Source organism: Schistocerca nitens, chromosome 8 (assembly GCF_023898315.1).
Source record: "Schistocerca nitens isolate TAMUIC-IGC-003100 chromosome 8, iqSchNite1.1, whole genome shotgun sequence".
Taxonomy (NCBI): Eukaryota; Metazoa; Arthropoda; class Insecta; order Orthoptera; family Acrididae; genus Schistocerca; species Schistocerca nitens.
In genome coordinates this window covers 517,768,610-517,792,671 of record NC_064621.1, presented here as the reverse complement: position 1 = coordinate 517,792,671, position 24,062 = coordinate 517,768,610, and the positions used below count along the sequence as shown (strand labels likewise).

The following is a 24,062-nucleotide window of genomic DNA, read 5'->3' as shown; positions in this document are numbered from 1 at the left end:
TGCGCACGGGCAAAAGATCCAAACCACACCTCCTAAAACAGGGATACCCCTACCGCCTAACGTGTGCATTTGTGGTGAGGTCCAGTCAAATTAAATCATCTATTCCTGCCCCCGATTGCGCCACCAATGAAGCCCCGAGTTCCTCATTTCCACAACTCCGAGCGCTGACGTCTGCCTCTTCCAGGTTAAACTAGCCTAATTAATCTGTCCTCTTTTTTATATCTTTACTTGCCTCTGTTGTGGGAGAGCTAGGGATCGTTGGAGTTCAACTTCCACCACCGCAAGGGAACTGGATAACAAACAAGTGACCGTGACTCCCACACTTATCAGGAGAGTTTTCACGTACAATAGTTCAACTACGCTCCATTTTCCTCAACTGGTGAAACACGGCGTCCGTCGGTTGTTTCAATTGTCGACAGCCAACTAATACGTGGTTAAGGTGGTCTTCTCCACATTCAGAGCAGCAGTAGCCCGTTCTTGTTGCAGTGAGCAGCAGTAGCCCTTTCTTGTTGCAGTGAGCCACCGCCCCATTGAACTTAGCTGGCAAGGTATGTTTGGAACAACACTGTGTGGCTAGGACGAGGGGATAAAGCTTACTATAGGACCGGGAGGTGCTCGAAATATTCCGTTTATTGTCTCCAGTTCCAGTCATAGAAAGTTTCTCCCACACTTGATACGTATCATTTAGCGCCCCACATGCGAGATTAAACTTACTTATTAACAAAAATTATAATAAAATGTTATACACGATCAATTCACATTAAAGTGATCACTGCGTATGTTCGACGTCAACATGCTATACTCACCCACAGCCGGCAGATGGAAGCACTACCAGCACGTCGAAGGGACGCGAAAAACGGAGCGATTTATTTGATGTGCAAAAGGGCATGATCACTGGCTTTCGAGCCAAGGGTGAAACATTTCCGAAACGGCTAAGTTTGTAAACTGTTCGCGTGCCGACGTGGTTAAAGTGTACTGCGTATGGAAAAATGCACTATCCAAAAACGGCGCTGAGACAAATATCGTAACAGGGTTGAACGACGGCTGCGGGAATGTGTTAGGGGCGAATAGACGTGCAACTGTTGAGCAACTGATCAAGGGGCTACCAACAGAGAACGCTGCTGGGGATGGGCCTCCGCAACAGGCGTCTGGTTCATGCATCATGCTGACTTCTGCTCATCGGCGACCAAGGCTGGAATTTGCACGCCATTACAACTGGACGTCCCCTGAATGGAGACCGGTACTCTTTTCAGATGAATGAAAATTGGTCACTGGTGTGAACCGCGTGATACGCAAACACCCTGCAACAATCGTCGGAACGGTCCAGGCAAGAGGGAGCGAGCTAATGGACTGGAGAATGTTTTCATGGCATTCCCTGGGCGTCCTCGTCATTCTGAGAGGCACAGTGGATCAACACAAGTATGCAACTACCCCCGGGGCCCATGTCCAGCCCGACAAGCTGTTTGTTTATTTGTTTTTCTTGGCACGATGGCATCTACAGCAGGACAATGCGAAGTGCCACACAGCTTGCAGTGTACGTGGGTGGTTCGAAGAGCGCCAGGATGAGTTTACCGTACTCCCCTGGTCATCAAAGTCCCCGGATTTAAACCCAATCGAGAACCTGTGAGGCCACACTGATCGGGCTGCTCGTGCCATGGATACTCAACCGAGGAACCTAGATCAGCTGGCCACGGCAGTGGAGTCGGCGTGCCTCCACATCCGTGCCGGTACCTTCCAGAATCTCACTGACGCTCTTCCTTTACGGCTCACAGCAGTCCGCGCGGGAGAGGCTTTTGACGAGTGCTCACAATGTGACTGGACAGTGTATACTCAGGGTGAATCATAATCAATAATGAAAACTGGAATGTAGTGAAAATATATGGTAAAAAAAGGCAAAAAAGTTCGAACAAACATACTTCCGCCAACGAGCCGCTGCAGAGAAAATTGTGAATGTGTGGTTACGAGCCGCCACTGAGTTCAGCAAGAAATATTGTCGTACTTGGTACAAATGTATATAAAATGTAAACTTTTCCATTAAGTCCCTATCTTGGGATCACATTTCGCCCCTGGCTTAAACTACTTCGCACAATGATGAGGCAGATGCATATTTTGCTGCTGATATAAGACGACGTTTAGCGTGCTAATATGGCCCGAAATTTGTAGGTCGAGCACAGCCTGTACCTTGGCATCCAAGGTCACATGACCTCAATTCTCTAGATTTTTCCGTCTGGGGGTCACCTAAAAAGTGAAGTGTATAGAACTTGCGTTGATACCATTCAAAAACTGGAGCAGCTATGGTACAGTCTTACGATGGTGTGGGAGAGTTTGAAAGAATTCGTAACTCACTGATGAGACGAGTGCACTGTAGCCTGCAAGTGTGAGGACGACACATGGAACATCACCCCTAACAGGCATGAGTGAATATTAACACGTAACGTGCTGTAGTAGTACTTTATGTCTTGTTAAGGTACGCCTTGGATGACTTTCGCGTCCAATTAGATGGAGATTTAATCGGAAAGTTTAAATTTCGAATACATTTGTACTAGCTAGAACACTATTTCATAATGAAGTCAGAGGCGGCTCACAACCACACATCCGCAACTATCTCACAAACAGCTCGTTAACGGACTCTCGTTTACAGTTCGATTTTGTGTCTACATCGATACTCTGCAGTCCACCTTAGGGCGCGTGGAGGAGGGTACCCCGTAGCACTACTAGTCATATCCCTTCCTATTCAACTCGTAAATAGAATGAGAGAAAAACGACTAGTCTTTATGTCTCCGTATGAGACCTGATTTATCGTTATCTTATCTTCGTGTTCCTTACGCGCAATGCATGGTGGAGGCAACAGAACCGTTCTGCAGTGAGCTTCAAATGTCGGTTCTCTAAATTTTCCCAATAGTGTTCCTCGAAAAGAACGTCGCTTTCTCTCCGGGGATTCTCATTTGAGTTCACGAAGCATCTCCGTAACACTTTAATGTTGTTCGCACCTACCAGTAACAAATCTAGCAGCCCGTCTCTGAATTGCTTCGTCTTCCTTTAATCCTACCTGGTATCGACCCAAACACTGTAGCAACATTCAAGAATAGGTCGCACTAGCGTCCTATATGTGATCTCCTTCACAGGTGAACCTCACTTTCCTAGAATTCCCCCGATAAACCGAAGCCGAATATTGCATTTCCTACCACAATCCTACATGCACGTTCCAAGTCATATCGCTTTGCAATGTTATGCCCAGATATTTAAACGAGCCCCCCCCCCCCCCCCCACCCAAAGCATCCGCTTGTGTTGCTCAGGCCCCAAACCGGCCCTCTTTGTTCCATTGGTTTCTTAGTTATTCCTCCAAAATCGCATCCAAATCTAAATACGGGTCCTTGTTATATTCACAGCTCCCTGTAATAATCACGTCCTTTGCTACACTGTCTCGCTTTGTTTGCCTCGAAAGATGCAGTGGCCGTTAACCCAATTAAAATTAATTTCGTTGTTGTTCTGATGTAAACGTTCAGTCATCGAAACAGTGTTTTTCTAGGCATACTTCAGTGCCGCTAGCGAGGCTGTTAATTCTGCTGTCATGATGGTTGATCGGGGGATAGTTTATAGTTGCCCCAGCTATACAGGATGGTGTCGACACTGTGCAACCGGTGACTAGGGGGCTAGTTGGTCGGACGAATATGATTTCAATGGACGACAAGCCTTGAAGAGTTAGAAACGAATAGAAGAGCACGGAACCACCGGAGGATAAAGGACATTTGATAGTTAGGCTGAGTATCTACATCAACATACTTACTCCGCAAGCCACCATACGGTGCATGGCCGAGGGTACCTTGTACCAGTACCAGTCATATCCCTTCCTCTTCCATTCGAAAATGGAGAGAGGGCAAAGCGACCGTCAATGATGTCTCCATACGACCCCTAATTTCTCTTCTTTTGCTCTCAGAGTCCTTACGCGAAATGTACATTGGCGGCCGTGGGATTGTTACGCTGTCAGCCGCAATGTCAGTTCTCTAGATTTTTTCATAGTGTTTCGCGAAAGGAACGTCGTCTTCCCTCCTAGGATTCCCGTCTGAGTTCACGAACCTTCTCCGTAATACTCGCGTGTTGATCGAACCTACCGTCTAACAAATGCAACACCATGACTCTCAACTGCTTCTATGTCTTCCTTTAAGCTGACCTGATGGGTATCCCAAACAATCGAGCAGTACTGAAGAATAGGTCGTACTAGTGTTCTTTACGCGTTCTCCGTTTTAGATGAGCTACACTTCCCTAGAATTCTTAAAAAACGAAGCAGACTATTCCCCTTCCCTAATACCGACTCTATGAGTTCGTTTCGCTCGTTTCATTTCATGTTGGTCTGCAACGTTGCGCCTGCATATTTAATCAACGTGACTGTGTCAAGCAGTACACCCATAATACTGTATTTCAACATAACAGGATTCTGTTTCTCACTCATCTGCATTAAATTATATTTTATCGCACCAAACAGAAATTCTGCCTAGGTCATCCTGAATCCTCCAGTACAATCAACGTTATAAAGCTTTACGTTCGCTGAATGCGCATCATCCGTTACTCTTCGTGAATGATGTTTCAGTGGCAACCACTTTCAAGTGACCTAGTCAGTTCGCTGGCTGCTACAGCCCCACGTTCGCTCCCCGCGGGAGAAACTGCAACGTAGCTTCCGGGAGAGCGATTAGAAGGGCAACGCGCCTGCTGCACCATTTCACCACGACAGAACAACAAGACCGCTCGCAAAAACGTGCTTCTGCGCTGCTTCACAGCCGCCTGGAAATCTGCACAAAAGAAACGGGCTACAGAAAATTTAACGTTCCGGCGGGTGACTAGGTTTCACGCTCTACATCAATAGGCAACCTCTCTGGTGCGCCACCATCCACGACTTTATTAATGGAAGTAATTCACTACGGAACGTCCCGCTACTACGGTTGAACACCACCCGGCGTCTGGAAGTCTAGGCTCACAAAAAAGGAACGCTGGAAAGCCACTTTCGTAGCCATCTGTTAGATGAAGACAAAAGAGCAGTACAATATTAAAGAAAGACAAATGAAGCGAGGAAGAACGTAGGTGAGCCAGTGAAAGACAGGGGAGAGAGGCGGAACGCTACAGAGCCGACGACAAATGCCAGTGGTGACGCGGCTCCGTAGTTAGCTGACTCACAGCAGCCGAGTCACCTGCCGCACGCGCTGACGCAAGAAGGCTGCAGTCCTTTACAGCAAACAAACAGAGCCTGGGGACTTACAGAGGCACAAAAACAATAGGCTTTAGAACGCGATTAGACCTAGAGGAATCCCGAAATTGCGCTGAATATGGCATATGTGAAATCAGACTAGGAAGAAAATAGAGTAGTACTGCCGACCAATCTTCAGAATCCAGAATGAATCGCTGACTTTGCAGCAAAGTGTGCGTTTCTTTGACAGTTCCTGACAGTTTAAAATCGTGTACAGCTTCGGGTCGTTCGCGATCATTTCTCTTGCATACTAAACGATTCGGTCAGAAAGTCTCTTCCACTCTGCGAACTTCACGTAAGCTGTCCAGCACACCTTAGTAAACTACCTCTAGTTTCTTCCGGGGCTTTTAATCTGTCAAGTAGTTTCCATTTCCGACTAACCACTGGCGACGACGATGGTACAGCTCTGGGACTTAATGTCCTATGCACTACGGACAAGAATCGTATACTGGACTTCACAATGACGGCACTGCCTACATTTTCAAAACACAAACGATTTATCAGATATGATCAGAAGAATTATCAGATTCTCATCGCTGATGCTGCTGTCTACATGAAAGTATCGTGAGGAAATGCAGAGAGACTTCGATATATTTCCACTTGGTGTAAAGGACTGTAATCCCTTTTAAATGTGGAGATAGACAGTGTACCACGAGGAATGGTCAATATTCAGTGATATGACGGGAACGATCATTCGAAGCACAAAATTCCAGTAAACAGGGGCTCTAGAGTGCATGCTTACGAGTTATGAGCACTTGTCGAGTAGAAGAGATGTCTTTCACAGTAGCGAAGAAGAACAAGTGCTCATGTTCGTACGGTATGCATTCTAGAGACCATGTTTACTGGACTTATTTTCTTGTTTTGGTGTATACTACTACCTCTCAAAATATGGAAAGCAAAGAGCTTGCTATAGAAGAGATCTGTCCTGAACCAGTTCCAATCGAACTTTGTACACGTATCCTTGCTGTGGAGGTAAGAACCATCTACTACCATAGTTCAGCAGATATTATGCGTGAGAAACTGCCGCAATGTGTATGACGTTTAAATTTATTACTCCTTTGCTACCAACTCCATTAGCTACTTATTCCGGTGTGTCCGTCACATAGTTCAATAGATATGCCATCCTTAACATTGAGATGTATGAAAAATGTATCATGCATAAAGTATTAACATGTTTATTCTTTACTACTAAGAGACTTATAGAGCCAAGTCAGCTTAGGGAAATTCCTGACAGCTGGTAGGACTCTTGACAGCTTTCAAATGCTAATGTCAAATGGCTCTGGGCGAAAACAATTATTGTCCGTAGAGCTAAGAAAAGGCGTTGCCATAGACATTACAAAATCGAGTTGTATACAAGCGAAGTAGCGTCGCTCAGTGTACCAAAACCGTTTCAGAATTTCAAAGGTGTTTTCGTGAATACATGGAAATTATTTTTTTCCATATTGCACTAGAAACACGGTTCATTTTTTGCTTTCGTTTCTAATAGATAACTGCCAAAATGAATATCCGGGCAATGTCGGGTTTGTAAGCAGGTTGAAGATAAAGTGCTCATAGCTTCGAAGGTATGTATTTAGAGCCCATGTTTATTAGTGATGGTTCCTGTCATATCCCTGAACATTCACCCCTCCTGCTGTATATAATTCCATTCCCATACGAAGAAAAAGACAGCCATAGTATCCCGTTACAAGATAAGTGGTGATCGTCTATATTTAGAGTACGTGACATTGTATAAATATTTAGTGGTAACATTAAGATGTGATGTTAAACGAAACGATCACGTGAAATCAGTATTAGAGAATGCGAACTAGACACATTCATTTGTAGGAAGGATCCTGGAAATGAACAGTGTATCTGCAAAACAAATCGCATACAAGATCCTAGCGGCATCAAATACAGAGTATTGCTCCAGTGTTTGGAGTCCTTATCGAATAAGCATGACAAAAGACATCGAGGTACGCAGTCAGGATAGTAACAGATCAGTATGTCCCATACGAGAGTGTAACAAATATCCTCAAGGAATTTAAATGGGGATTTCTGGAATAAAAGCGACTAATTCCCGCGGAACACTGTCGACTAGTATTACAGACCCTGTATTCGAAGAAGGCTGTGCAAAACCATTCTGCTACCATCATCGTGTAACTCGTCTGGGATTAGAACAGGTTAAAGAGAGAATACGGCGTACGCAGAGTCATGCAGTCATTTTTCTCCTCAATATATTGTGTTGGTTCAAATGGCTCTGAGCACTATGGGACTTAACTTCTAAGGTCATCAGTCCCCTAGAACTTAGAACTACTTAAACCTAACTAACCTAAGGACATCACACATATCCATGCCCGAGGCAGGATTAAAACCTGCGATCGTAGCGGTTGTGCGATTCCAGACTGTAGTGCCTATAACCGCTCGGCCACCCCGGCCGGCTAATATATTGTGTGTAACAGATAATATGCACATACTTCTATACGTGGTACGTTAATATGCAAATATTTTTGGTTTTTGTTCTCTATAACAGTCTCCCTACAAACACGTACAAGCTTTACAGCCTGATGGTTTCTGCACCACTGAGCAGACTGCGCCTGTCGGTGTAGACTAACCGTCGTGTATCCACGCATCCACACCTGCTACCCAGAGGAAAATAAGCATTAATGGCTTTATCTTGCCACATGTACTTGGAGATACCACCCAACCTAAAAGCATACGACTCATAAAAACTACAACTGTTAGTCCGCAAATGACGTAAATACTGATGTAAGTTGTTCAGTACACCGTCCTCAGTCACCGATAGAAATAACTGCAACTATACCTCTTACACCCTGTACAAATGCAATAGAGTAGACAATCGCTAATATTGGTATGAAAGAATTACTCTCAGGCACACATGATATAGTGACTTGCGAAGAAAAGACGTGCAATATCAAAAAGATAATGACATTAGGATGACTATTTTGAGATTGGTCTGGATATCAATCAATAATACCCTCCCACACCAATCACGTTCCTGTACACTGTTTGTTTACATACAAAGCACCACCATTAAATTCATTATCTTTTGCTTAATGTGGAATTTTAGGACACCGATCCTGAATCGGTACATAGAATATGAACCTAATTGAGGTTGCTGCGTTACGATGAAGAACTAAAAGCATAACATATTACTGATTCTTATCACAAGTATGTGACTGTCCGAACAACACACTGGGGTGACGTCTTCGACATCCGCTGATATTTCGTCCGGAACACATCGTCATTTCCAGTGTACGGGTGCAATGGGAGAGCTCTGCGGAAGGTAGTGGACGGTATTAAGCCGACTAATAGTCTTAATACGGCATATGCAGAAAGACAGGGCGTCCCCCCCCCCCCCCACAGCCCCCCCACACACATACCGTTAACAACTAGCGCCCTGACACTACCAAAGAAGACCAACATCTGATGCCATCGATGGTAAATACTAATTACCAATGAGTGAGCAAGTAGCATTCACTCTGTCCCAACATACCGGGTGATCAAAAAGTCAGTATAAATTTGAAAACTGAATAAATCACGGAATAATGTAGACAGAGAGATACAAATTGACACACATGCTTGGAATGACATGGGGTTTTATTAGAACCAAAACCAAAATACAAACGTTTAAAAAATGTCCGACAGATGGCGCTTAATCTGGTCAGAATAGCAATACTTAGCATAACAAAGTAAGACAAAGCAAAGATGATGTTCTTTACAGGAAATGCTCAATATGTCTACCATCATTCCTCAACAATAGCTGTAGTCGAGGAATAATGTTGTGAACAGCACTGTAAAGCATGTCCGGAGTTATGGTGAGGCATTGGCGTCGGATGCTGTCTTTCAGCATCCCTAGAGATGTCGGTCGATCACGATACACTTGCGACTTCAGGTAACCCCAAAGCCAATAATCTCACGGACTGAGGTCTGGGGACCTGGGAGGCCAAGCATGACGAAACTGGCGGCTGAGCACACGATCACCACCAAACGACGCGCGCAAGAGATCTTCCACGCGTCTAGCAATATTTTTTTTTTTGTTGTTCTTATAAGACCCCATGTCATTCCAAGCATGTGTGTCAATTTTTACCTTACTATCTACATTATTCCGTGGTTTATTAAGTTTTCAAATTTATACTGACTTTTTGATCACCCGGTACATCTACGTCTCTATTTAGTAGGCCACTTGATAAGTTAATTGCTGTTTCCTTAATAACAATATCCCAATATGAAATGTATTCATAGTTGCGAACACGAACAACCGTCAGCTGTATAATGGAATGACGACAATGAAATTTTCTGCCGGACCGGAACTCTAACCCGGATTTCTCGCTTTACGACAAATTCTGGTCTGGCCGTGAGTTGTGCAAAGCGGTTAAGGTATCGCTCGCGTAAAGCGGGAAATCCGGGTTCGAGTCCTGGGCCGATACAAAATTTCATTGTCGTCATTCCCTTATACAGCTGATGGTTACAAATACATTTCATGATTTCGTAACGGCTGTAATCGACGCAGTGGCTGTTCTTTCGGACATGCCTGATGTCTGAAGCAACACTTCATCGTTCTTCTTAACATAGGCACTGCAATATCGTAATATCACAATACTTTGAAGGGCACGCCAGAATATCTATAGCCTACTGTTATCTTCCACAGGATGACCGAAAACAAGGTAAAGTTCTGCAACTGCGCTCTGTCATTGTATTTTTGCCTTCAAAATGACGGCGTTCACCTTTCGAAATATCGAAGGTTGTCAAAGGTTGCATCTCCGTTAGATGTTTGAACATTTTATACGCGAAAGAAATTCAAATTCCACATACAACTGTACCAAAACTAAATAATAAAATTACTATGAAGTTCCAATACAACACTAATTCACAATGATAAATTAATGAGCACTACAGTTAAAGTCTCCAGGTAGGAACAACTTTACATTCATTTCAACACCGGTAATCTTGCTATTCTGTGGTCGTATGTTTTCTTTTGATGGGGAAGGACCAGGCTGCCAGGCTGTAGAAACCGCAGCCACTAACCACACACACTTGTTTTTCAAATCTGTTAGTGTTTAACTTACTAAAAAATGGTTCAAATGGTTCTGAGCACTATGGGACTCAACTGCTGAGGTCATTAGTCCCCTAGAACTTAGAACTAGTTAAACCTAACTAACCTAAGGACATCACAAACATCCATGCCCGAGGCAGGATTCGAACCTGCAACCGTAGCGGTCTTGCGGTTCCAGACTGCAGCGCCTTTAACCGCACGGCCACTTCGGCCGGCTGTTTAACTTACTACCGCAAGGAAATATCCGTGGACACGGATCGCAATCTCAGCTAGCCTCAAATGGAAGAAAACTAAGCCCTTAATGGAAACAGCCTAGACGTATAGCGAAATGAATTACAGAAACAAAACGTTCATAGCGTGAACAGCAACGGGACGTTAGCTTTCTTCTCGCGAAGATGACATTATTCTAAACCTTTGCGCCAAGTCAATAACTTAACGGTAACTGCGCTAGTCCTACTTTCGGACGGTTGAGAAACACTTCGTGCTGTGAGTAATACTGGACATCATTCGCATGGTCGCACAGGACGCTAACAGCGCTTCTAGAAAAAGAATGGAAAATAGCGCTCCCATTCATTTTGAAAATTATTTAGACACTGAGGCGCACCCCTAATTACAGGAAACACAAGTGCAAACAAACACGACAAATGTTTACGTCACAGGTGCCAAGGCGCAAAGCGAGATCAAACAGATGATTATTTACGTTCCGCCAACAGAGAAGCATGAGCCGAACATGCTGCAGGCAGTGAAGCACCTGCCGCCTTGTATGCTAAAGCAACAGCGCATCTATTATTCCAAGTCCGCACAGAGCCACGCTAAGTAAAATTATGGTGCTTGTGGCAAAAATCAATTAGAAGTATCAGCAAAGGAATACAGTAGCATCTGCGAAGAAAAACCGTCACCTACGTGGAGAAGAAATAAAAACTTTGAGGTTCGCCGATGGCATTATAATTCTATCAGAGAGAGCAAAGGACTTGGAAGAGCAGTTGAACGGAATGGACAGTGTCTTGAAAGAAGGATAAAAGATGAACATCAAAAGCAAAACGAGAATAATGGAATGTAGTCGAATTAAGTCGGGTGATGCTGAGGGAATTGGATTAGGAAATGAGACACTTAAAGTAGGAAAGGAGTTTTGCTATTTGGCGAGCAAAATAACTGATGATGGTTGAAGTAGAGAAGATATAAAATGTAGGCTGGCAATGGCAAGGAAAGCGTTTCTGAAGAAGAGAAATTTGTTAACATCGAGTATAGATTTAAGTGTCAGGAAGTCGTTTCTGAAAGTATTTGTATGGAAGTGAAACATGGACGATAAATAGTTTGGAAGTGAAACATGGACGATAAATAGTTTAGACAAGAAGAGAATAGAAGCTTTTGAAATGTGGTGCTGCAGAAGAATGCTGAAGATTAGATGGGTATATCACATAACTAATGAGGAGGTATTGAATAGAATTGGGGAGAAGAGGAGTTTGTGGCACAAGTTGACTAGAAGAAGGGACCGGTTAGTAGGACATGTTCTGAGGCATCAAGGGATGACTAATTTAGCATTGGAGGGCAGCGTGGAGGGTAAAAATCGTAGAGGGAGACCAAGAGACGAATACACTAAGCAGATTCAGAAGGATGTAGGTTGCAGTAGGCACTGGGAGATGAAGAAGCTTGCACAGAATAGGGTAGATGGAGAGCTGCATCAAACCAGTCTCAGGACTGAAGACCCCAACAACAACAACAACAACAACAACAACAACGTTTAAAATAGTTTAAGAGTGTTAATTCCTTTCAAACGAGCAGTTGAGCAAATATACAGTAGACTGGCTAATCCTGCCAACCCTTGCACATATGGGTGCCGGATTACTGACTGTGTGTGGAATTAAGCGTAAACGCATACAGATTATACTTTGTATGTCTAAAGATACCTACATTCATTTTCATAGGAAACTTAGTCCTTGAGTGTGAACATATACTACAGTGAATATGAAACACGCACCAAAAATTTTAATTGTCGCAATGATGATACGTGACAGCACTATTCTTTATCACAGAATGGCTTTACGAGCGTACATCGGTACTGATGTTTCTGATTGTTGCACAATGTACTCCAGGAAGATGTCAGCATCTTCAGCACCAGCAGTGTGAGATCTCTTCATGTTCTCTCCTCGTATGTTACCTTTCCTGTACGCTTTTGATTCTCTCTTCGTATCAGGGTTTGGTCATACAGAGTTAGTCCTCCAACACTGTACTCATCAACAATGACTTTCTGCGAAGAACCTCAGTTCAGTTATCCCTAATTACGAGTTTCTGCTTGAGGTCCAGCATAACATGCTTCCGTTAGGAAGCCATGACACTGAATCGTAAAGAAAGCCACAATTTGAAACATGTGTAGCATTACTTAACATCTTAATTAGCTAACAACATCCCTGCACTCGTGAACTGATTACTGTGTGCGTCATTTCCGCTTGAATGACTGGATGTGGGCCGGATTACTGAGAGGCCGGACTATCGACGGCCGGATTAGCGAGAGTTCGGTGCGATTACTTCGTTCCGAAACTACGCCTATTCGTACGCGCTTATTATCAGCATGAATAAAGGAAGGCGAACTCGAATTCAAAAAGGATATAAGTGTACACTTTTTTAAAGTAAGCTTCCTGTAATTTCCTTCCTAAGGTTTATGCAAAAAATGAGAAACCAAAACCTAGATAGCCGGACATCGGACTGAGCCCTGGTCTTCGCGAATGCGGGTGCAGCTTCTTAATCAATGCGCCACCGTGATCGGTATCCAAACATGTTAGCGCGCGTCAGGTGTACAGTACTTCTCTTAGCACTACGATTGTGAACACAGGTCTGCAGACTGTGGCTGTGTGAGAGTGTAGACGAGAGAAACGCTATTTCTTGCAGAAGTTTCCGCCTCCATCGTAAAAGTCAGTGTTTCTGTCATTTTTCCCTTAGTGGAGTGCCTTTCACTTTATGTCTTGCTCAGGTTTGCCAGTTCCTTCCGTGGACTCAAAAACCGTGACCGATTCGTTGTTCATAGCAGAATATATAATCAGCTTTTACCTGGCTGGAAAGCTCACTGCAGCCGGTCAGTCTGAAAGCTCATCCATGTGGGCTAGAAACTGGAAAGGGTCCTGTCTTAAAGGTAATAATTTTCTGGAACTCCTTGCCATTTTAGACTGTTTTCAGGCTACATCATTTCCCAAAAATTATTAATAAACTTGAAGTTGATATATGTAAAAATGTAAACGCCTAAGGGGGTGGGAGTAGACACGAACCCATAAGCCCTCTCCTCCCCCTTCCCGCCAAATCCCGCCTTCCGAACGGCGTCGACACATCCACAAAGCTATCCGTGTTTCCGTCACCTGTACACATGCTGTGTACGATGTAGTGCCAGATTTACTTACTGGCATGGGAAGTAGTGGGCCGTGCCATTTATTCCAACGAAAACGTGTTGGTAGCCAGTGGAGCTAGCAGCACTTCGCGCAGCACGCCTTTGCTTCTCCCGTTTCTAACAACCCTACCACAACAAAGGTCAAAAATTAATTATGATTGTAGTGTTGCTCACGCTGCTAAATATTGCATTTTCGGGCAACAACAAAGTTATATTACGTGGCAGGTGTCATTAGAGCACAGTTAATAAAGTCATTTCTTGAAATAATGGATAAACTAGGCACTCATCTTTTCGTGTTTCCCACGCTGGTCTCGTTGTGAACTCATGGCTCAATCGTCGAAAATCTAGGTAGTCATGATTCCAAGCTGGGATGCAAAGAGGCCTAGGTGTTATTCTGCGATATTCAAAAGTTTTATAGATGTGTTTCATGAACCATTGTTGAAGATGAAACTTCTGCAAGTTAGGACAATGGTGATGTAAAAAAATAATCAGCACTCCGTATTTAAGTTACACTTCTTCTTTATTACTTTTGTTGCAATATCACGTAACTCGTTCCAAAACATGACTTCAGAATATAAAACATACTTGACAATATCTTCCACATTGTTAAAATTAACATTTCATAAACTGACTGCAATTTGCGTCTTTTTAACATGACAACCAAAGCTTGACACTCTAATAACCGCTTACGCGCCCAAAAATCAGAGTTACAAGTACGTCAAAGATCATAGTGACAAAAGAAAGAATACACATAATAATACCATTGCAACACATACATGTCGATGTATCGAAGTATCTCTACATTAATAAAATCAAATCTGAATGTTGTCACAGAAATATGTTAACTATTTTACAGAAACACAGTAGAATATTGCTGTTATCGAGAGGTTGAGGTGAGGTGCCGTAATGGTTACGTAATTCAAGTACCATTACACGTTGCACCCGCAAAGCTACTGGAAAAGTATCGCCCAAACGCGTCACGATGCTCTAGCTATTGCTATGTTTTAATTTGTTGATAAAACCTCTGTGCGTTTGCAAGTTGGTAACAACATGTGCGGTGCTGTGTTACCAGTGTCACCGACATAGACCACGTAGTGCTGCAAATCGATTGCAGTGTCGCGTCGCGTGTGGTGAAGCGGCCATTGTCAAGGTCGTCCCTTCCCACCCGCGGCATTCGGCGAAGCGGTGCGTTTCTACTCTGTCCGCTGCGCTTCCGGCCTTTGTTTCTCCGCACTCACCTACTGCGGCTAAAAACTAAGCTCACTATCTGCCGTTAATGCATTTTCTAAAATATCCACAAATCTTCATCCACATACATACTCCACAAGCTTTGTGGGGGAGAGTGTTTTATGTACCACTGTCAACCCCCTCCACCCCTTTACCTTTTCCAGTCGTGAAAGAGGCGCGGGAAGAGTGACTGTCAGTACTAGGCCGAATCACTCTAATTTTTCAGGAATGGTCTTTATACGAAGCAATGTGCTGTGTGACGTACCAATATGTAATCATTCTCTAAGAGCCAGTTTTGGAAGCCTGTATAGATGCTGTAAAGAGATGTTCAAATGGTTCAAATGGCTCTGAGCACTATGGGACTCAACTGCTGAGGTCATTAGTCCCCTAGAACTTAGAACTAGTTAAACCTAACCAACCTAAGGACATCACAAACATCCATGACCGAGGCAGGATTCGAACCTGCGACCGTAGCCGGCCTAAAGAGATGTGCATGGGATCTGTTCCCCCACACTATGCATAAGGTAACTGGCGTACTGCGGTTCGTATATGAAGAGACAAGTTTAACTTGTATCTGTTTCAGTATGCCGACTGAAATAAAACTTCACACACGCTGTCAGATACAGTATCAGTAGTTTCCCATTCCAGTTTTTAACTGATAATTTAACAGTAGTTGAGGTACAGAAGCTACTTAAAACTTGTATTTTTCTATACTTTATTAAAATAGCTTCCTGACTCACGGGTGTGGCACTGCATACATATCACAAAGCAAATTACGCAAATATTCTTCTTGTTAACGTATTGGCTGTTAGATTTAGTCTCGGGATCTTTGGCCCAGTTTTGTTTAATGATTTTTTCTGACGTTTCGCCAGCACGAATGCCTGGCATTGTCGAAGATTTACCATCCAATGACGCCAAGTCGTCGGCTAGCTCGTCAAAGAAACAACTTCGGATTGGGGAAGAAAATGGGTCGTACACTGCTCCCAGGATCCGCTCCAGCAGTCGCCTTAATCGATTTTGGAATACTCCAATATGAGCCACAGGACTTAACCACTGAACCATTGCGCTCTATGGAACTATTGCAAAGTGGAAGCAGAAGCACACAGAACGTAGAATCGAAGATTTCAGCCGGACCTTAACAACAAATCTCGTAGACCGTACGCCGTAACAGGTCGATTCTCAACAGACTACCAATAGACTAAAATAGAAAGAGTCACACCTGTAGAGCAGTACATCAGGAACAAGAAGAGAGAGAAGAAACACTATGAATGAATAGTGCAACCTCCAAGTGAGTAGAACACGGCCTTCTCCAATTTGTCGTCACGATGTAGCAGGCGGCTACCTCACATTTCCCTCTTACGGCCATCAGATACTCACCTGAAACAAAAACAAATAACCCAATCACAAACAAGACGTGGGATCAAGAACCAGGCAATTCTTGATAATCCATATTTTTACAGGGTTAAAAGAAAACAAGTTTGATAACACACTACGTGTATCATTAAGTATTGTTCCAAATGTACATTTATACCATTGTACTACGCACGCCACTGTACAGTGCAAGGCGGAGGCTACATTGTGTCATTGACAGTCAGTCCCCTCCTTGGTCCATTCAAAAATAAGATACTGCTGAGTATGCGAAAGAATATGCTCTTCTTCTACCAGTAGTGTACCGTGGGTCGCTGGAGAGGCGAAGCTTTCCTGACGACTGGAAGAAAGCATAGGTCATTCCTGTTTTTGATAAGGGTGGTCAGATGGTTCAAATGGGACTTAACTGCTGAGGACATCAGTCCCCTAGAACTTAGAACTACTTAAACCTAACTAACCTAAGGACATCACACAAATCCATGCCCGAGGCAGGATTCGAACCTGCGACCGTAGCGATCGCGCGGCTCCAAACTGTAGCGCCTAGAAGCGCTCGGCCACTCCGGCCGGCAAGGGTAGTCAAACAGACGCACAAAACTATAAGTCAACATCTCTCACATTTGTCAGATGTATTCTACGCTCCATTTTGTTGTCCGACATGGCAATCCATACTGGGCTTACATTTCAGCAAGATAATGCCCGCCTGCACAAGACACGAGTTTCTACTGTTTGCCTTCGTGCTTGCCAACCCACTATCTTGGCTAGCATGGTCGCTGGACCTCTCCTCGAATCAGAACGTTTGGAGCATTGTGGGCAGCGCCCTCCAACCAGCTCGGGACCTTGACGATCTAAAGCGCCAACTGGACAGAATTTGGTACGACATCCCTGAAAGATATACAACAGCTCTATCAATCAAACTGCTTGCCTACAGGCCACAGGTGAGGCAACGTGTTATTGACTGGCTCAGTTTGTGAAGCTCTTTCTTTGGAACGAATCACCCAGATTTTTCTGAAAACGTTATCATTTGTTCGCCTATACATGTAAACCACATCAAACGATTTCCGTTCCATTCGGATAATTCTTTCGTGGTGCATTTTTTTTCTTACAGTGTACTACTTCCTTCCTCATGTATCGCCGGCCGATGTGGCCGAGCGGTTCCAGGCGCTTCAGTCTGGAAACGCGTGACCGCTACGGCCGCAGGTTCGAATCCTGCCTCGGGCATGGATGTGTATGATGTCCTTAGGTTAGTTAGGTTTAATTAGTTCTAAGTTCTAGGGGACTGATGACCTCAGCTGTTAAGTCCCGTAGTGCTCAGAGCCATTTGAACCATTTTGAACCTCATGTGTCTCGCTAAGTGGCGACGACCAGAACATCGAAGAAATTACACCTCACACGGAAGTTTGTAGACATTCGTTTTTTCCACGCACCATTTGCGAATGGAACAGAGACGGGGGAAAATGACAGCGGTATATGAAGTACCCTCCGCCACACACCATACGGTGCCTTGCGGAGTATACATGTACGTGTGGAAGTACATTGTGCTAGCTCGCTCTATGAAAGAATCTGTATTAAACTGAAGTGGTCCAGGTACATGCCGGATAGTATCAATGCGTATCCCCGATTCGATTCTCCTCGCTTCAGCGCCTTAACAATGCGTCACGACGTCTTTCCGGAAACGTTAGACCACGGGCGAGTAGCTGGCTGGTCCAGTGTGAGAGCTGCCGCAATCCCAAATTGTCTCTTCAGTTTGCGAGCCAGATAAAGAGACTTATTACTTAGCGCTGTGGTGTGCGAATGGAACAGAGACGGGGGAAAATGACAGCGGTATATGAAGTACCCTCCGCCACACACCATACGGTGCCTTGCGGAGTATACATGTACGTGTGGAAGTACATTGTGCTAGCTAGCTCGCTCTATGAAAGAATCTGTATTAAACTGAAGTGGTCCAGGTACATGCCGGATAGTATCAATGCGTATCCCCGATTCGATTCTCCTCGCTTCAGCGCCTTAACAATGCGTCACGACGTCTTTCCGGAAACGTTAGACCACGGGCGAGTAGCTGGCTGGTCCAGTGTGAGAGCTGCCGCAATCCCAAATTGTCTCTTCAGTTTGCGAGCCAGATAAAGAGACTTATTACTTAGCGCTGTGGTGTGCCGCGCGGTGAGGACTGCAGATATGGGATTAAGAGGGAGCGGCCGGCGGCCTGGCCAAGTATGCGCGGAATGCGCTCCCCCGCCACTTTGTAATTAACTTGGGAGGAGGGCGCCCACCCACCCCGTCCTCTGACCCTCGACCTCCGTGTACCTGCGGCGTGCGCCACCGAAACCTGCAGTCGTCTTTCTGCTAAAACTACACTCTCTAAGGAACATGCTACTCTACTCGCACAATCCCAAGATTCATCCGTTATAGCGTTCTGAGACAAGCCGTACTTCACTCTCGAAGAAATTCAATATACCTGAACGGCGGACACAATGTCTTTCTCCTCTCGTTATTCGAAACCTAACCTATAGGTAGATCAGTCAATAAGCGCCAGACTATAAATCCAAAGGTCTCAGGTTCGATCACCGGTTGATTCCAGGATATTGCTTTTTCACCTCTGGGAATTACCTGTTAATGTAATGTGGTATGTGTGTGGGGGGGGGGGGGGGGGGCTTAAGGAGCGTTCAACGACGTGGTTGCGTCATTATGAAAATTAGTAGAAACGAATGTGGTAAAGGTTCGGAACTGTGATAAAAGAGGAGGGGAATCTCTTACAAAGCTGCACTCATTCTCTCCCGGTCTCACCCCATGGTCATCCGCACGTGCGTTAAAATAGTCAGAGGTTCTAAAACTGTCAGGTAACTCACAAAGAAGACAAAGACTAAATCAAAAATATTACACAGGGATAAGTGACTTACTGATCACTCATAAAAAACGTGGTTGCGCCAGCTTCGATAACACATTAAAGATTTCTCTCTAAAATTTTACGGAACGAGTTGGGCATTTCACAGAAAGTCGTACCACCGTCGCGTCATTGTCAGTTAAAATAGAGGACAAATCTGTTGGTAAATTATCTGCAGCCCTCGTGTGTGAAAATTAAATACTCAGGTAACACGTAGTTCAATGTAATCTGTCCGCCACATGCATTACACTTTAGAGGGTCCCCCTGACATATCAAGAAGCCATGCGTCATAGGGCTGTGTTGTATGCGAAGACTAGTGAAAAGAGAACCCCATTTCGTCTGCGTGGCTGGAAGGAGGGGCGCCATGGCCGAGTTGTTGACTTTACGAGACGGAGCTCACTGTCAATCACTTCCAGCCATGGGGAGTTCGTGTTAAACAGTAGGTCATTCCATAACTGGCTGGGCAAGCCACTTCTAACACCACAGGATACCAAGAACGTACCAATTCATGACATCCTTTCCTGTTCCATTCACGTAAAGTGCGTGAGAAGAATAAGATTTGCTAAGCTTCCGTATGAGCTTTCATTTATCAGATTCTCTCGTCGCGATCATCTTACGAGATGTATGCGGGAGTAAGTAATACGGCGACAAATTATTCTTGAAACGTAAGCTGTACCTATCAACAGTAACCCTTTCCGTGACGCCTGACACCTTTTCTGCAGCATCTGCACTGGACTTTGAGGAGCATTTCCGTAAAGCTTACTAAACGAAATTACGTAACTGGCAAGTGTCTCAGGCCGACGAGCAGTTCTGAAGAATCGGTCGGATGAGTTTTTGAAAGCCATTTCTTTCGTAGATCAATTACATTTCCTCCAATGAATCTCAGCCTTGCATTCGGCTCCACCCCCCCCCCCCTCCCAAATAACTTTATTAGACCATTCCACTTTACGTCGTTCCGTATAGATACTCACTGACATTTCACTATTATTGTTCCTACGCGCGCTACCATGACAGTTGTTAATGTAGAGTCTTCAGACGTGGTCGGTCGCGAATTCCCGGTCGGAAAAAGTCCAAGTAAGTAGTGTACTGAACATTATGATTGCTGTGGCACTTCAATCCACTGTGCTTCATGTACTCCAGCCAACCAATCACAAAATATGATTAATGATAAAACAATCATCAATGAGAAGGAGGAGGGTAATTATCAACGAAATGAGGCAATGTGCTTCCAGCCGCGCGGGTTAGCCGCGCCCGGCGTGTGTGTGTGTGTGTGTGTGTGTGTGTGTGTGTGTGTGTGTGTGTGTGTGTGTGTGTTTTGTCCTTAGCGTAAATTAGTTCAAGTTAGATTAAGCAATGTGTAAGTCTCAGCAGTTTTGTCCCATAGAACTTACCACAAATTTCTAATGTGCTAGGAGACTTGCAACTGGCGACCGTGACAGGCGCATGCGCAGTAGCGACACTATGTACATCATCATGATCAACATTATCATCATCATCCACTAACAGCCTCATGGAGCTTCCAACGTTATCCGCAAGACCATTTATGTATACTGGGAGCAGTAATGGCCATACAATACATCCTTTGTGTACTCCCAAAGTTAAATCTGACGATCTCGCCCCGTTAAGAACGTCGTGTAGTGTTCTATCTGCTAGATAGGCTTCAGTAACAGGCATTTGGTCCTCCACTGTTTTATAAATTTGAGAGATTGGGTGATATCACTATAAGATGATCACCCTAGCCTAAGCAGGTTGAAAATTCTTGTAATTTTGTGCAGTGCGATAAACTGTCCTGTTTTCAATATTCGTATTTCTTGCTACTGGGACGTCTACTTGAAATGATTCCGAGATGTCGCGCTGATTGTGTAACGCATTCATTGGCATTGTCTACCACACGTGTCTTTACGTTTGCGTAATAATAAGTAACTTTACTTTAGATACTTAACTCGAGATGCAGTCGATTGAGTGGCTAAACCAGTTCAGTCAACATATACAGCGGCACAAACAACAAATTGTGGAGGTAAGTAAAGAAAAGTAATCCATTGATAACAGTTGTGACAAACTAATAACCTTTTTTATCGTGAAAAATGAACTAGAAGCTTCTACCGCAAATGAATTCCTTTCTCACTTCAAACCATGTCGTTCCAGTCTTGTTTGGTTTTTCCTCGTGCTCAACTTGCCACCTGCAGATTTTGAACCTTACGATTCCACTTTTCTGAGCATCATCTGGAATAATTCTTGTCAATTTTAGATGAATTTTGATCTATGTGGTGTCACCGCCAGACACCACACTTGCTAGGTGGTAGCCTTTAAATCGGCCGCGGTCCGTTAGTATACGTCGGACCCGCGTGTCGCCACTATCAGTGATTGCAGACCGAGCGCCGCCATACGGCAGGTCTAGTCTAGAGAGACTCCCTAGCACTCGCCCCAGTTGTACAGCCGACTTTGCTAGCGATGGTTCACTGACTACATACGCTCTCATTTGCAGAGACGACAGTTTAGCCTAGCCTTCAGCTACGTCATTTGCTACGACCTAGCAAGGCGCCACATTCAGTTACTACGAATGTACTCTGAACAGATAATATTGTGAATCATGTACCGTCAAGAGCCATGTTCATCATTAATGGATTAAAGTTAAGTATCAAACTAATTACGTCCGCTTTCTGAATTCTATTTCCTTGTCACGTTCCAGACCTCACGTCAGTATAGTTCTTCCCTCCTCACGCCAGCTTGCGTAAGCTAAAATGCATGCATTTCGGCCTCCTCTAGTAACACGGTGTTGGCTCTTCAGCCAACACTACAATCTCACCAAATCATTCCCTCATGTCCGTTTTGGCTTTGTTCCTATTGTCAAAAAGTTAGCTATTTGTTTTATAAATCTGTCTGGTTACGTTTTTTTTTAATATTTCCAAGGAATCTTAACCTGCGTTTTCTAATGTCAATAAGGGATATTTATGTACTGTTACTTTCCTGATAGCTTCCGAGAAGGCATTCTTCTTTAAAGGTTTTGGGCCCATAATTTTCTTACGCTTTTCCACTGTATTGTAGTGTCCTAGTTTTGTATACTTCGTGATATTTCTCTTGCTCTAGATATTTTGTGGAAGTCGGTATGCCCTTTTCATTTTCCTGAACAGTTGCACTTGAGACATTTAAATTATGGAACTTGTTTAATTTGCCATATTTCTTCTCGATGAATTTTGATGGGTCTTTGCTGCAGGTCATATACAACATGTCTTTTTAAAAAGACAGGCGTGTAGCATCTTTCAAGAGTTCAATCTGAATTTGAGCTGATGAAATGTCGCGAGTTAATACTGCTAAATCGTCTGCAAACGGTAGGCAGTCTATAGGAAACTTGCCTGATTGACTAAGTTCGAGCAGGCCTCAGAAGGCCCAATGGTACTGTTGCTACACACTAGTGAAATCAAGGACACAGTAAACTTCTGCTCACACACACCTTTATTCTCACACGTCCATTTTACAGTTACAGTTGAAATATATCCGCTGCAGAGGGCAGCACAATGTACAGACTTAACAGAACATCAACAGATGGCGTAGGAGTCTTCATTCCCCGACATCCTCCCCACCCTGGTCCATCTCGAGGGGGATGACCAGCAGGACCGGTCGACAGATCTTCATACCATCTGGCTGGCGGAGGATGATGCACCGTATTTTACTGCCTCTGCCATACCGCACTTCTTCTACCACAGCCCTCTTCCACAAGTGCTGTGGTTTGCTGTCTTCTTGGAGCAGAACAACCTCTCCAATTCTCGGTTTCCTCTGCGAAGGGTATCCCTTCACCTCATGATATTGTCTTAGCAGCAGGAGGTATTCTGTCTTCCACCTGCGCCAGATGTCGTCATTGACCTTTTGTCTGAGTCGGAACTCCTTGGCAAGGTCCTTTCTAGTTGCTGGCTCTCGCCCACATGGAATTGTTACTAATTTCCCACCATTTAGAAAGTGGGCTGGCGTCAGTGCAGTGTCACTCTCTCCTTGAGTGATGGGTCGTGAGTTTATTGCGGCTTCTATGCTGATCAAGGTGGTGTTTAAGCTCTCTTCATCCACCTGGGAGCGACCAAGAACTTTCCTCAGGCAGCGCTTGACTGAGCCTATCATGCGTTCCCACCAGCCTCCCCACCAAGCCGCACGTGGTGGTATGAATTTCCAAGTGATTCCATGGTGGGCACAGTAGAGCTGTACGTCAGTATGCTGCATGGTTTTGAAAAGCTCTGCCAGTTCTGAGTTGGCTGCATGGAATGTTGTAGCATTGTCTGAGTAGACAGTGACTGGTAGGCTCCTACGTCCTGCAAAGCGTTGCATGGCCATCAAAAATCTGTCAGTGGACATGTCAGTTGCAAGTTCAATATAAATGGCCCGTGTTGTTGCACATGTGAATAGGACCATGTAGGACTTTTTTGTTTGATGTCCAGATTTGACATATAATGGTCCGGCAAAATCGATGCCTGTTACTGCAAATGGTCTTGAAGGCTGAACTCTGTCCAGTGGTAGTGGGGCCTCCATCTCTTCATACCGGCGACTGTGTATTATCTTGCATGGTAGGCAAGAGTGAAGAACTCTCCGAACAGCTTGTCGTCCTCGCAGAATCCAAAATTCTTCTCGCAGTTCCCCTAACACAATCCGCACACCGAGATGATGCAGTCTTACATGTGTGTGTCTGATGGGAAGCTGAGTGAAATGGTGACGTCCATCCAATATAACTGGATGCTTCTCTGAGTGTGACAGTGCAGCACATTGCAGCCTACCACCAAGACGAAGGATGCCATCCGATATAAAGGGATTGTATCGAGCAATCTTTGATTCCTTGGGCAATTGTTCTTCCTTACGCAATGCAGACAGTTCACTGGTGAATAGTTCCTCTTGAACTCTTCTGATCCAGTAGGTGCGGGCATTTTGCAATTCCAAAGCA

At 44.4% G+C, this 24,062-nt stretch overlaps 1 protein-coding gene across 7 annotated transcripts in view; it reads right to left on the bottom strand.

Annotated features, from left to right (window-relative positions):
- LOC126199361 (transcriptional enhancer factor TEF-1) overlaps nt 1–24,062 on the bottom strand; it is an 835,913-nt gene that overhangs the window by 426,910 nt on the left and 384,941 nt on the right. For 3 of the 7 annotated variants that reach the window (XM_049936237.1, XM_049936231.1, XM_049936236.1), the window contains exon 1: nt 16,115–16,145. The exons of the other annotated variants lie outside the window; for them this stretch is intronic. In XM_049936237.1, the coding sequence (XP_049792194.1) occupies nt 16,115–16,130 (16 nt within the window). In that variant the 5' untranslated portion in view covers nt 16,131–16,145. Of the gene's footprint in view, nt 1–16,114; nt 16,146–24,062 lie in introns of those variants that run through there. 7 annotated transcript variants of the gene reach the window in all.